General features: G+C 39.5%; 2 protein-coding genes across 2 annotated transcripts; both read right to left on the reverse strand.

The window, feature by feature from the left end:
• Positions 1-6,011: 6,011 nt before the first annotated feature.
• On the reverse strand, positions 6,012-9,857 carry LOC102709961. Its single transcript, XM_040528380.1, has 7 exons — positions 9,540-9,857; positions 8,429-8,578; positions 8,101-8,313; positions 7,244-7,365; positions 6,932-7,095; positions 6,596-6,750; positions 6,012-6,287 (listed from the first exon to the last, which is right to left on the reverse strand). Exons 1-7 carry the CDS (start codon positions 9,726-9,728, stop codon positions 6,189-6,191), a joined length of 1,092 nt encoding a protein of 363 aa, XP_040384314.1. The 5' UTR covers positions 9,729-9,857; the 3' UTR covers positions 6,012-6,188.
• A 1,208-nt stretch (positions 9,858-11,065) lies between these two features.
• Positions 11,066-14,060, reverse strand: LOC102714220 (hypersensitive-induced reaction 1 protein-like). The gene is made up of 5 exons (XM_006661775.3): positions 13,931-14,060; positions 12,905-13,152; positions 12,644-12,764; positions 11,942-12,130; positions 11,066-11,704 (listed from the first exon to the last, which is right to left on the reverse strand). Exons 2-5 carry the CDS (start codon positions 13,112-13,114, stop codon positions 11,340-11,342), a joined length of 885 nt encoding a protein of 294 aa, XP_006661838.1. The 5' UTR covers positions 13,115-13,152; positions 13,931-14,060; the 3' UTR covers positions 11,066-11,339.
• Between the last annotated feature and the right edge of the window lie 1,083 nt (positions 14,061-15,143).

Raw genomic sequence — 15,143 nt, forward strand, 5'->3', positions numbered from 1 at the left:
CAAAGAATCTGAATATGACAAGAGCATGGAAACGAATCGCATCATGGAAACCTCGCGTACAAATTTAAATTAATCCAGAATGTGGAAAATAATCACAAATCTCTGCATTTTTCTTCCATCTCCCAATCCACTTATCTCTTCTTTCCCTTCTCTTGACTTTATAACACATCACACACGCACACGACACATGGCCATGCCACACAGCACTGCCAACACAGCTCCAGACAAATGACAGCAGGACACAATCAACCAACCAACCAACTCAAGAGGAAAAAACTCAGAACAGCAGGACACATTCAGGCACACAAGTTAAGGTGGATACAGGAGAAGAGGGGAAAAAAAAAAGAAGGATCATACCCCTTTCAATTAAGTTCAACCACAGCCAAGAATCAGACTTGCATATGACACCCCCTTCCAATTAGGTTCAACCACACAGCCAAGAATCAGACTTGCCTACCACTAGCAGCAAATCCATCAGGTGATGATCATCTTCTTGCTCCTCCTGAGCCTCCCTACACCTAAACCTCCACCACCACCGGAGCCATCCTTCCTCCACCGCAGCCTCCAGCACCGTGCTCCCCAGAGCCGGCGATCGCCGCCGCGCCGTGCCGCCATCAATGAGCAAGCTTGGGAGGGTTGAGAGGATGATAGATAGCTTGCTATCTAGCTAGGCATGGGGGGAGAAATGGAAGAGGAAGATGTGGGCAGTTTCAAGTGCCAATTCCCTTGCCCTCTCTACTAGACAGGTGACAGGCACTTGCAGCTTCTGATTGGCAGAAAAGCAATCGAGGTGGAGGGGAATAAGTTAGGGCAGCGAATGAGGGGTACACCTCAGGTTTGGGAATTAAACTAATGGCAATGATTAGGGCGTGGTGGTGAAGAGAGGAGAAGGAAAAGAAAAAGCTCTCTTTGAATCTACAATCAGTGGAGTTAAACTACATAAGTTGGGATCTTCGGAAAATCATCCCTTTTGTATCACCATCCACTGCCACTGCCAATCCATGGAATCAAAAAAATTCACCAATGGGCTTTCGTCAACAAAGGTGTAGTCATGGAACACCCACTCTGGATAACAAACCACCATAAGCAATGCTTTGTTTACAGCTTAATTACGGTCACGTTGGCCATAACCATAAGTTAACTAAGCCTCTTTGTTGGGTGTGGAGTCTTTCATACTCGCATAGTACACTCCATGATCCTAACTGTTACCTCGCTATCCTTAACTACTTTGTCAATGTATGTTTGTTTTAGAACCCCGGTGTTTACCCTTGTCCAAATAAGTGTGCTACCTATCTAACAAACAAATATTCATCCTTTCTATTTCATACAAATAAAGGGCTACAAAGTTATTTAAATTATAACTTTAATTTTTTAATAGTTTGAAACTACTTGTAGTATTTTAAATTACAGTGAGAATACTCGTTGATGGGATTATTATAAATGACACGTCGCATCACACCCTAGTTAGGTGCTAATTGATTAACCAGACCGTTCACCAACTGTAGGTAGCGTACGGAGATTATTATTATTGTCAAGGAACAGTTGCGTCATTAATGAAATCTTGTGCAGCAACAGCGAGTCTACTAGTCTTTGTCGGTGCCAGTTTCCTCAGATCAGCAACAGTTGCGATGTACGTACATATTCCTGGTCTACGCCTAAATAGGGTGATCGGAAAAATTTGTAAAAGAATAATTTATATGGATAAAACTTTTATATTTATATTTTTAGTAATCTAAAAGATAATATTGAAAAATAGACTTTGGTGAAAAAATAACTTCCAAAATCAACTCCAAATTTAAGATTGAAAATTTAAATTTTACTACTCTGTCCCCGGAAAAAGGGATTTCTGGTTTTTCTAGGTCGAGCGTTCGATCATCCGTCTTATTTAAAAAATTTATTAAAAATTTGAAAAAAATTTATCACATGTAAAGTACTATTCATATTTTATTCATATTTTATCACGTAGTAACAATAAAAATATTAATTATAAATTTTTTTCAAATAAGACAAAAAGTCAAAATTTCTATAAAAACACAAGAATTCATTTATTTTGAGACGGAGATGGTACTTATAAGCATCAGCGAAAGCGAAAAGATAGGTGTACAATTGTGCAAATAAGTACAAACATAGAAATCAAACCTAAAGGTGTTCTAGGTTACTACAGACGAGTGTAGGCGTGGGCTAAATTATATATGTCTCTATTTTACATAAATTTAGAAAAAATATTCCTTTTTAAGGGTTTCCACTTATGGGATGATTTTCATGGGATATTCCCCATCTATAAGACTGAGGCATATAACAAAATTTCAAAACACTTGTCTAAACATATAGGTTCCTGTGGAACTCCATAGTATAGTTGCCCACCAGAAGTTTGGAAATCCAAGAACCTTAAAGGAAATAATTAAATTCCCCCATATTTCAGATATTTCCAATGGGAAAATATTTGTCTAAACACATAGGTTGCTGTAGTGCCACAACATAATTGCCCGTGGAAGTTTGGAAATCCAAGAATTTCCAAAGAAAATAATTAAATGCCTGCATATATCTATAATTTCAATGGGAAAATATTTTATATCTATAACACATTTATTTAAAAGAAAGTAACAGTGATGACAGTAAATCTAGCATCCCACCTACTTCTATTGTACCATATTTCTTTAGAAGAAGATAGTTGTGCTAAGAGTGTATCTACTGCCCATCTACTTTTATTTGAAATTTTGCAAATTACCACTTGAGCTTATTAATATTAAAAATCAATGCAATTTAAATACACAGCTAAATAAAATTAAGATGAATATTCTTATAGCAAAAGATGGGTAACACATTTCATTGAAAATATTTTTTCTTTATATTAGACAATAGTATATAATATTTTCTTTTTATTCATAGAAAGCACGGAGTTCTGAAAAGAAACTAAGAAAAGCAAATTTGTAATCCAAAGAGTAAGTTTTGTTTGGACCCTGACTGTGAGGCACTTGTCACTTCAGTTCAGACCCACAACGCTGTGATTCTAAAGCAAAGCATAATCTTCTCTTATCCAACATGCTTATCTGTTTTGCTAGAATAAACCGTGGGACTGCACTAGTTATAGAGATTGCAGAGGGAGATGAGAATCTAGGCGTTCATACGTGTTCAGCAGAGTTAGCAATAGATAATAAACACACAGCAAAAGCAGGGCCCTCTTCCTCTGCCTTTTAGCTTACTGCGTGCAGATGGAGATGGCATTGTGGAATCTGTGGGCCCAGCATGATTCTGCATTTCTATGCAATACCAAACGCTAAAAGGAGTATCTTTTGGTTTCTTATTGAAAAAAAAGTGAAAAGATATATTTACAAATACAAAATAATTTATAAATAAAAATTTTATATACGTGTTTTTAGCGATTTAAAAGCTAAAGTTGAAAAATAAACTACGAACAAATAGTCTAAAAAATCAACTCTAAATTTAAGTTTAAAAATTTAAATTTTAGTTTATAAACATAATCATAAGCGAAAAGATTAGAATGAAAGTCATATATACAGAGGGGAGGGCATGGATGGATAACACTTATTCCCGCCACACATACCGTAGTGACAAAGGAGGGGATATAGAAATTCTATTGGATTTGAATCGTGTGGGAGAACTTACAGAGCCTTTTGGAAGAAATGATTGATCTCTATAAATTCCTATGAAACGGAGTATTCTAGAGGAATTTTTATAAGGTCTTACGTCATGTTTTCTTCTTCTTATATGTTGAGTTCACGTTTATGTTTTCTTTCTGCCTTCCAAACAACAGTTTCAAGACATTCATGTATTTCTCTGTCACATAGAATTCAATCCTGCTTTGAGGGAAAAAAAATATGAACAGATCCTATAGAAAATAACCATATGGAACCCTTTAAAATAAAGGATTGATTTCTACCCATTCCTTTACAATTCCTATGAAATGGGTTATCTTAGAAGGGGTTTGGAGAAAAATTAGTATAAGATTGATAAGCCGATTCAGCAACATTCCGGTTCACTACCTAGCAAAGCTAACGATTCGTATGAACCTACCAGTTGCCAATTGTTTGAGCTAAGATTGATAAGCCGAGCAAAATAAACAAAACAGGTAAAAATAATTTATGTTCAGAACTTCATTAGTGATTTAAAATAATCATATAATAGAATACGATTAAAAAAAACAAGATCAACCCTAAAATGAGTTCTAAAATTTAAATTTTGGTAGCTAAAAGACACATAAGCAGACGATGAAAAGCTTTCGCTAAAGTGTAAGGGGGAAAATAGATCAATTATTATAATTAGTTAGGTAGATGCGACAAACCTCAGCATGCAACCGTGTTATGCGCACAGAGATCAGCAAAATCGTTTGCTTGACACCTATACATGCATGATAAAAAAGCTTAGTTTGCAGATGCACATGTCATGTTTAGATCACATAAATCCATAGTGGATATGAGATCACTGTTGGATTCAGACAGTGGCTGCCTGCCTAATGCCTGTGGCCATTATGTATTGGGGATCAGTTAACAGTGCTGATGTGTAAGTACATGTGAAAGTTCTCGCATGGATTGTGACAGGATGCTCCTATGAATAATGCAAGAGTTTGCCTTATTTTAAAACATAAAGAGCAGATAAACTTCAGCTAACTTTTTTCCAGTAGATGGGTTAGTACGTAAGACATGTTATTAGTCTGTCGTAACAGTTAATCTCTCTTAGAAATGCATTCCATTGATGCAATTCTGCAACTCTAAAGAAGAATACCGATGCAATACAAAGACTGTTACATTTCTAATGCAGAGTCCTCGACCTGAGATATCACGGATATGAAGATTAAAATACCTGATGGACCGCTGATCTGAATAAGAAGAATTATATTTTATTTGCGAAACTGCATGCGAATTGTACGATATAATCCTAGCCAAACTTGTCTCATTTAGGCTTAACTAGTTAACTATTTCGCAAGAGGAAAGGCTTAAGTAGGGCCTCTTCCAGATTTTATTTGTGACCATGCTCTTTTCTTCATATCCAAGCTCAGACAGAGTGCTGGAATTATGGTACATCTCTGCACGCAGACACAACTTTGTTGAATTGGAACAAATAATTATTTCTTCGTGCAGAAAATGTGACCCATAAAGCAGGGAGCTCTTTGGGATCCCAAGGACATTTGGACTGTTTAATGCTTTTCAGGACATATGAATTAATGCAAAGTGAGGTGTCGAGACAGATACTTTTGGTTTTGGTTCTCTTAGACCCTTTCATTTGCATCAAGAGTCAAGAGAGGAGTCTTCGTTGTGACTCTATTTGTTTATTTATCATTTTCCCCTTCTGGTACAATTGTAGTTGTATCAGGAGTCGCACAGAAAGGAAATTTGATTTTGGATGTTGATTGTATTTGTATCTATATATGTAGCTAGTCATATGAATATAAAACATATCTGCATTTATCATGGCAGGTCTTTAGCAGTTGAGAAGTTATTTTCAGTGGAAACCAACGTCCTTCAATTAATATTATACATGATTCTTTAGAATTCTGAAGTATGATATCAATCATACCTTGATGAAGCTCCATGAAGCTGATACTTCCTCGGTCACAACTCAGACACCACCAGATAATTATCCTTCTGTCAAGCATTTGAGGAAAACACCTGTAAATTGCATAGCATGATCTTAATTATGTTCTAAGATCGACCAGATATTTAAAGGTTTCACATGTAGACATGTAATAAGTAGTAGAGATAATTATTGGGCTGACAATCTCTAGTCCTACTTCCTAGAATCTTTCTTCAGATTAGCACAAATTGAAGCCCACAACCATAGTACACACCTGTCCTGAATTCCAAGTAGCAAAAGGTTGTCTTGACCTGCTGCTGTTCAGGATGTCCACAGAATTAAACAAATCTGTGCTAGGATATCCTCATTTTTTCTTAGAAGATGGAACTGGCTCCGCTTGCATGATATATTTACTCTAGGACATGAACTTTGCATCGGTGAAAGGCTGATCATATGCCAGTGGCAACCCAGAATAGGACTGTAGAGAAATTATTTTGTATACTTGTTTTCTCATTTCATTCAGCGATATACATTCAATATTTTATTCATTATAATGTTCGAATTTATCCAGGAAAATACAATTACTGCAGAGCACAAACTTTCAACACACTCCCGAGAGGGATGGCCCGCTTACAGAATAGTCGAGAGTTCACCATTTATGCTGATCTCCGGGTAAGCTGATCATTTGATGTGCTCTCAAATATCTTGTCCGCATTCCCTACCTCAAAACCATCACGCCTATGGTGCTCCTTGACCTTCAGCAGTTATTAAATAATGATTAGTCGATCAGGATGTTAGGATTCAGGATGAGTGTCAGACTGAGACTGGCCATGGAAGGGTGACTTATCTGTCTCTCAAAAGTTTAATGATGGTTACTTAAACAACAGTTTATGTTGGTAAATTTAGTGTTTAACAGGAAACAGTATATAAAACTTGTAAGGTTGGAGCGAAAGATGCACCATTGTAATATACTAGTACAGGGAAACAGAAATCTTGAAATGTAACGCCCCCAATTATGCTAAGCAATATCAATACCGAGAATAAAATATGCACAGTTGCACACCTCTTCATTTTGTAAATCTTTGAATTGGGGGAGTAGCAGCCGTTCAGCAAATTCGATATAGGACCGTGGGACAGATTCAGTGATTCCATCAGCAAAAGTAAACAATGCTGAATCAGCTACAGTTGAGCTTTGCTGGAGGAGACCATCAGGACTCACTGTTAAAAGGTAGATGAAATAAGAAAACCAAGTATACAAATTAACTTCTCAGCAAATGGTGAAATAATGGTAAAGAAAACAAATATGTTTCGTCGTACAATTTTTTCAACCTTACATAGAGTTGATACTATGCACATAAAGGAATATTTGAATCAAAATTAACAGAATTTAGCAATGGACCTTTCAACACCCCTCCTTCTGAATTTAACTTGAACCCATTGTCCTCCACAAATTTGTTGAACTTATTGATACTTCTGATGTCTGATGTCAAGCGATGAGTGGCAATTGTGGTATGATTTAGTGCATAGCCATTAACAAGAGTCCATGCAGCATATTCACTTTCCCTGGTACCCGAAAGAAAAGGAAAAGCAAATGTTAATTCAATAAAGAAACAAAACTGCAAGCAGCAAAACCAAGGATGCCACTCAGGATAAATATTGCTTGTTAAACAGCGTAAAGTTCAGTCAATGACTACAAAGATGAAATGTGTACCTAGATAAAACCTGGAAATCAGAGTAATTGGGCTTCTCCCATGTCAGCTCCCCTAAGGTACTTGCAAGAGTTGCATGTCTATTTCCCTTACCAGAAGTTCTAATGTATTTGTGTATAATGTCCTGCACAGAAAAATTGCCACATAAATGGATTTGAGCACAGAAGATATCTTCACATGAGCAAAGGTGGAAATATGAGCGACTCTAGTGGCAGTCAGTATCACAGACCAGAGAAATCCAGAATCCTTATACCCTACCTGATGCATGGACTGTTTGAATTTAAGGCCTGGTTCCCAAACCAGAATATGTGACTATCTTCAGTGGTGGAAGGAAATCAGGCTGCAAGTGAATAAGGAGGCTCGGAAAAGGTTTGATGGTATGGTGGTACACGTGGCTTGGGAGATTTGGCTACATCGAAATGCACGCATCTTCGACAACAACTACAACAACACCCCTCAACAAGCGGCAGATACGGTGTATCAACACTTGCGAGAATTTAACTCTTCTTAGTTCCTTGGTGGCCTGGGTTACCCCAGTTTTTCCAAGCTGGCTAAACCTAGAGGCTTTGTTGTAACTTGTGCTTCAAACTCCTAAATCTCTAATGAAAAGGCAGAGCTCCTGCCATTCACTTCAAAAAAAAATGACTATTAGTTTTATTAGTGTAGAGATATGTATTGACCCCACCAGACTTACTGTGTGATAGAAACAATGTAAAGTTCAATGACAACACCAGAAAACCATTGTTTTCTCCCTCAGCTTGCAAAATTTTAGTCACTTATGAAAGAAATGTGCAATAGTTTATAGTGGTAACTTCTACAAATATACGGACAACAAAGTGAAGTAAATAAGCAGGATTACCTGGCTCTGAGCACTCAACTCATCCACAAGTAGTTCTGATATGAATATCCTTGGCAAAGGGCCATAAACACCAGTTCCAGTGTATACGTCATTGGTGGGAGGAGAAAACCATAGTGCTCTTAGCTTTTTTGCTGGAAACCTTAGTTCTTCACGAGGAACATAACCAAAGTCAGTAAAAAATTCAGCGAGTGAATTTATACCATAACCATCAACCTGCATTATCAAAGATAACATATTACTTGTTTTTGCAGATCAAAACTGCACTTCACCTTAAGTAATAATTAGAGCATGCATCAAAATTTAAGCAGACTATCAATCTCATACTCACTCCAAATGTTCTGAAAGCAAAATGATCATAACAAATGTGGTCCCCATCATAAGAACGAACAAGTTCCAAGATGGTTTTGGCAGTTGGATTCCTGCTCAAGTATACTTTTTCCATGTTTGAGATAACTCTCCGGAAAAATGAATCAGCGCCCTGAAAAGGAATAAAATTAAGACATTGTGCACTTCATTCCCTTGGAAAGCTGAACAGTGAACTTTCAGTAATCTACACAGAAAAGGGGAAAAAAACACCAAAGCACACTCCAGATATGTGCAAAAGAATTGATTGGTCGTTGACAATTTTAAATTTTATACTGTTAAAATCAAAGTTTTGCATGCTACGCATAATATAATAGCCATTTTGAGCACCATTTAATACATTAATACGAACAAACCATGCCTACAGCACAATCTTAACAATATTCTGACACCAACAATTCATATTTGTAGCACATTCCAAGGATCCTTTATCTGTAACAACATCAAAACAACAAACATGTTTTATTCAACAAACTCTACAAAAAAAAGCTCTGTAATATGGTCCACAGTCTCCAAAAATCGAAGTCTCGGTTGTACCAGAGTGGCATATTAGAGGTTTATCATATAATCTAGATTAATAACTGAAAGCTCTGATTCTATTAATAACTCCATGACCAAGGACAGGATCTCTAGTTAAACACTTCCCCATGATGCTGACTTAAGGTACTAAACGAGACATAAGTGTGTGTGTGTAACAAATTAGTAGCAACAGTACATGCGGGGTTGTACTACAGAACTGATATTTCAGAGCACAGCCAACACACATGTCAACCTACAGATACAGATAGGGACACCCGCGCGCCCCACACCGGCGTCCCCATCCCCGTACAGCAGCAGTGAACGCATGAAACAGAAAACATTAGCAGAATAGCAGATTAGCAGCTACAGCCACTCGCACTCGCACACCGCACCACCCCACACGCTCTTTTGGGGGGGGGGGGGGGGGGGGGGGGCGAGAGGAATCCTAGAAACTCGCCGACCTCGATCGTTCGCCATGCAGGAGCACTGCTAAATAGTACTACTACTAGCTCGGTAATAGATAGTCACGGCCCCGTGCTTGTTGAGTCCGTACGCACCTTGGGGAGAGGATCGGCGGGCGCGGGCGGCGCGGAGGGGGCGGCGGACGCCGCCGCCGCCATGGCGACGCCGCGGCGGCCGGGACGTGGGGTTACGCCCAGACGCACGGGCGCCGCGGGGGCGAGGCGGCGGAGGCCGAGGATCGCTGCCGCCCCGGGGGATCTCGCGCCGGCAAGGGCCACGGCCATGGACACGCGAGCGAGCGGAGCCGGAGCGGGATAGAGCCAATGGTTGAGTGGTGCGCCACGGCAAGCAAGCAAGCGAGGCGAGGGCGACGCCGACGCGGCGAGCTGATCAGGATGCGAGAGAGAGAGAGAGAGAGAGAGTGGAATGGAGTGGACGAGTCGTCGCCGAGAAGGAACCGAATTCTCGTAGTCGTAGCGGAGAAGAGGATGCTCGTCGCTGACGTGGAAAGGTGCAGCAGTTGCCGACTGGACTTGTCCAGCGCCTGGGCTGGGCCCACACTTTCGTCTACTGGGCCCACCGGCGCCTCCGCGGTTTGTACACGTGGACATCTTGGTGGACCGGCCCATCCATGTAGTGGGCCTCTATTTCGGCCTAGGTCTTCATGCTGCCGGAAAATAAAATAAAATAAAGCGCGAAGCCTCCTTCCGTTACAAGCCATGGCGGAGGCGCCGGCGGCGGGCGCCTCGTCGTCGTCGGCAGAGGCCGTTCGGAGGCTCCCCAACACGGTGCTCCTCGCGAGCTCTTCGGTCGGGAGTCGGCGCGCGAGCACGGCGGCGGCGGGGCGAGGCGGGCGGGGGAGGGGGAGGGGGAAGGGAGGGGCGGCGGGTCCGGCGGCCGGGGCGGGAGGAGGAGGAGGGAGCCGGGTGGACAGCCTCGTGGAGGCGGTGAGGGTGGTCGGGAGGGGCGTCGACCCCGGGGTCGCCGGCGCCGACATCCTGGAGCTGGCGATGGCGAAGGGGCCCATGTTCTCGTGGCTGAGCTACTGGCCCGAGGAGGGTTTCCCCAAGGAAGACCACCCCTACTGATTCCATCGTCATGCATCCCCCTCTCCATAGGTACAATTATTGGTCTTATTCAGCACCAAATTTTGATCCGTGTCGCTGATTTTTCACTAGGAGTAATTTTCCCTGATTCGTTTGGTTCAGGGAGAGGATCTACCAAGCATTTACTGAACTGGTGGCTTATAGTAGATAGTTTGTGCTGCAGTTTATTTGAAACTGCGCTGGGGATTACCACTGCAAGGCAACAATAAATTCTTGAAATTTTGTTGCGAGATGGCAAGAACTTGAGGTGTCATATGTCAAATTCTGTTTGACATATGAGGTTCTCAGGTTCAGCTAATATTCATTGCTTAACCGACACATAACATTCTTTTATGCTCTTAAAAGGCTAGTCTCATGTTATACTTATACCCTTTGATGTGATTATTTAGTTTTATTGTTTATGCTTTCTGGGTGCTTTTTTTACTTGATTTGTTATTCCTATTTTGCTTAGTAGTGCATGATTTCCTACCTTATAAAATTCAAAATATGTTATCGCATATTTTAGATGGCCAAAATATGTAACCAAAGCTGTATATTGAGGTTATATAAGCTGTGACAACATTACTTTTTTCACACCACAATCATCAACTAGATTCATGTAAAGCACATATGCTCCATTGAGTCCATTCTGTATAGCTTGGAACCTATCCACGCAACAGAGAATAGCTTATCTTATCTATATGCTATTCTACAAGCTTGATACTTTTTTGAGAACCTCACACGACATCCTCAAGCACATACAAACCAGTGGACCTTTCACCAATCTAAGACACTGTTGACTTGGATTTATTACTTTGTGTGGTGAGACGATGCCTGAAGACATCCATCACGAATCTGACTGGCAATGTCTGCAACAGCTCCAGGGCCATGAGGGAGGAAAATTGCTGAAGATTTGGATGTTGAACCGATTTCTTTCATGGTGTCAAAGTACTGTGTCAAAAGAACTAAATCCATGACATCCTTGGCTGAAGTCCCAGGAACATTTCCAGAGAAGCCAAGCACACTGTCTCTTAGCCCATCAACTATAGCCTGCCGCTGCCTTGCAATACCAAGTCCAGACAGATACTTGGCTTCAGCCTCTCCCTCGGCCCTCTTGATCTGAATGATCTTCTCTGCCTCTGCCTTTTCATTTGCTGCGACACGTAATCTTGCAGCTGAACAAAATGACAGAAGGAAATAGTTAACAATATAAATCAAACTGCTATAGTGATTGGTTATTACTTTTTTTAAGACCAGTTGGAATTGGAAATGGATGACCAATTGGTATAGTGATATTACCTTCTATATAGATTACAGTACTAGATATTACCTACTAGATGTGAATTTTTCTTGACGTCATGCTAAATTGTGTCAGTTTCTAGTCCAAAAAAGTGTATGTGTTCAATACGTACCAGCATTGATTTCATTCATGGCCCTCTTAACTTTCTCATCTGGTTCTATATCAACAATCAGCGTTTGCACAATCTCATAACCGTAAGCAAGCATTGCCTTCTCAAGCTCCTCCTCCACAGCTTTTGCTATTTCATTCTTTTGCAAAAAAGCATCATCCAATTCTAATTTGGGAATACTTGCCCTGATAACTGAATAAGAAAACAAGTAAAATACAATACAATCTGTATTCATGTTCCTACATTTTAGAATCAATATAAATATGACATATTATACTACTATTAAAAGATAGTCGTGGTGGTGGTGAGTCTACTGCCGACACCACCACCACCATCACTAATATGAGGGTCATTAATCAGCACAACATATGTGAATGCTCTAATTGCTCTTTTCTACAAATTCTTAATTCTCTAAGCATGATATTTTTCTTTTTTTAGATGAACTTTTTTGTACTTTTTAAGTACAATATAAACATATGCGATCTTGTTTCAACTAATTAAAAAATATTTTTTCAAAAAGACTTAATTTTATTATTTTCAATAACATGTTGTAATGCACGGGTATTTAGCTAGTATATTTATAAATCCAACAACCTAATAGAGGATCTTTAGCATTGACAAACTTAAGTTTTGTGTGGATCCTTGATATTGTGATTTCAGATGTCCATAATGATTATATAGTAATTCGTGAGTTGTCGTCCTTACCATCAAAGACATAAGATTGGATTTGGGTTTTTGGGTTGCTCAGCTTGTAATATGCATCGCTTGCTTTGTCCTCCATTGCTCGATATTGAATGGACGCAACAACGGTAACAAAAACATTGTCCTGTGAGAGGATGCATAAGTAAAAATAAGTCAGCAAGCCGTAGTAGAAGACAGTAAGAATCCAACAGGAAATGTGGTGCATGGAGAAGATAAATGGCTACTCCAATTTCTTAGCTTGTGAGAAGTTATATGTCATAATACCTTTGTCTTTGTCTCACAACGTACATCTAGCTGCCTCAGCCGTAGTGTGAGTTCACCAGCGACACGGCTTCCAATGATCCATGGCACACAGTGACAGCCAGGATCAAGCACCTCCTCATATTTCCCAAATCTTTCTTTGATACCTACTGTTGACTGGTTCACTTGTACACAGCAGAGCAACTTGCCTATTGCTGCCACCAATTTTCCCATTTTGATGTACGCCTTGAAACAATCTTGCCAGTCACTTTCTGATAAAACTTACTACTGTCATTCACTGTTCTTTTCATTCAAATTATGTGTACAAACATTGAGAACAAACAATATCAAGCTCAGTATTCTTGTTTTATCAGAGCTGGCTATGGCTGCTGCTGAGGAGAGTCTGGGAGCAAGCTAGAGTCATCCCGAACACTTAAACACAAACTTAACCCACAATTGCTGAAGGACTGAGCTACATTAGTAATTCATTTTACATCAAACTATAATATTTGAAGATGTGTTATTATATACTAACAATTTCTGTGTTACTCTTTTATCTCTGTTCTGATCTCTTGTGCCAAATTTTGGTCCTTGATACTTCATGTTGTGCAGAAAATCTCATTTATGTCATTACAATGAAAGATTGCCATGATTTGTTCAGCAAAGGGCATAAACCATTTTCAGTGACAAAACCTAAAAGGGTTTCTATTCTCAACTTTATTTATAGCAGTATGATTTGTACTTTTATCATTTGAAGCATCTAACCTTTAAACTGTATGTGCGCTCAGATTTTTTTTGGATGTGGTCAAGGCGAGGGTGGGAGGGCGAGAAGCCCCACCTGAATTATATTAAAAACCTTAAGAGTGGCACTACAAGGAGGGAGATGGAGAAAGTAACATTCCCAGGGATGAGGGAAAGATTAAGCCATCGAAAAAAGATTTTTCCAATGGTGAAGGAAGGAAAATAGCCTTTTTTTACGAGAAGACGACATGGTTTCATTTCATCAAAGCCATGTACAGAGTTAAAGGGGATCAGAAACAGTCGACTTACATTTGGCCTTTGATCGATTGACCAATTGCTCTGCTGAAGATTTCAGCTTACTCGTGAAGAGCTGAACTCCCTCTTAAGCTATCCAGGAGGACCAGGAGCAGTGCTTTTATACTTGAGCTATATGTCTAAGGTCAACGTGTGCATTGCAGAAGGATTTGGTGTTTATCATATACAAGAAACCAGCATCCAATACCACGGGTGGCTTGTTCTCAGCTTCTTGGCCAAGTATCCATTTCATTATTCTTTTCAATATAATGTATTTTATGACATTCTTTAGATATATCTGCTGCCCGACTAGCACCTAGCGCACATTGATAAACAATGATTACTAGTTCAAACTTCAATGGTCAACTTGAAATATATCCAATCAAACTGAAGTTCTACTATAGATTTTAGACCATGATTTGTGATTCAGCAATTTAGCTTTGGCTCACTCTCAGTTTCAGGGTATCAAAAGGACTTCTTTACTGCTCAGAAGAATTGGCATGGTAAATGGCTAGTGATGCAAAGGATAAGGTCAGGAATTTTTGACCCTTGTTTTACCTCCTGCATTTCCCAAGCGATTTCTCCTGAGGATATCGAAAATTCCCCTTTGTCCATTTCAACTGTCATCTTGTCAAATGGTTTCAGTTAGTTGGCGATGGAAGCAAGGTAGTTCGTGTTTGGATATGGCCTTCGGGTAAGATTTGTCTATTTGGCCGCTCGTGTCAACTTGCCGTGCACAGAAATTCCCTGGAATATAAGGTGTTTAGACTTTGGAATATAAGGTGTTTAGACTTACCAAAGATTTGTCTATTTGGCCGTTCATGTCAACTTGCCATGCACAGAAATTCTCTGGAGTACAAGTTTTTTACACTTCGGCGGACGAGTAAGGGTGCGTTTGGTTAGTAGTTCAAGGTGGGATCAGGTGGGATCAGATATGGTCATCCATATTTTTTGGGATGGATATGGTGATACAGTTTCATGTTTGGTTAGATGGATGGGATGATCCAATTTTTTGTTTGGTTGGATGGATGGAATGGACATATTGAATTACTAATAAATAATAATATAAATTAATCATCATAGCTTTATTGTAATTAGTATAAATTATTAATAAAATATATCTATCATCATTAATTAACACTAATTTAAACTTGTTAATTACTAATTAATGATAAAACAAGTTAATTATTACTAAACAATCACTAATGATCATGGTTAGTGAGGGTGG

Source organism: Oryza brachyantha, chromosome 10 (genome assembly GCF_000231095.2).
Source record: "Oryza brachyantha chromosome 10, ObraRS2, whole genome shotgun sequence".
In the NCBI taxonomy this organism is placed as follows: domain Eukaryota; kingdom Viridiplantae; phylum Streptophyta; class Magnoliopsida; order Poales; family Poaceae; genus Oryza; species Oryza brachyantha.

What these genes read in the sequence shown, in the direction of transcription:
- LOC102709961 (XM_040528380.1), bottom strand. Translation starts at nt 9,728, where the DNA reads ATGGCCGTGGCCCTTGCCGGCGCGAGATCCCCCGGGGCGGCAGCGATC. An exon ending in CCGCCGATCCTCTCCCCAAG is followed by an intron (nt 8,579 to 9,539) that starts GTGCGTACGGAC and finishes ATTCCTTTTCAG; the next exon opens with GGCGCTGATTCATTTTTCCG. An exon ending in AAGATTTACAAAATGAAGAG is followed by an intron (nt 6,288 to 6,595) that starts GTGTGCAACTGT and finishes TAACTGCTGAAG; the next exon opens with GTCAAGGAGCACCATAGGCG.
- LOC102714220 (XM_006661775.3), bottom strand. Translation starts at nt 13,114, where the DNA reads ATGGGAAAATTGGTGGCAGCAATAGGCAAGTTGCTCTGCTGTGTACAA. An exon ending in CCAATCTTATGTCTTTGATG is followed by an intron (nt 12,131 to 12,643) that starts GTAAGGACGACA and finishes TTTCTTATTCAG; the next exon opens with TTATCAGGGCAAGTATTCCC. An exon ending in CATGAATGAAATCAATGCTG is followed by an intron (nt 11,705 to 11,941) that starts GTACGTATTGAA and finishes CATTTTGTTCAG; the next exon opens with CTGCAAGATTACGTGTCGCA.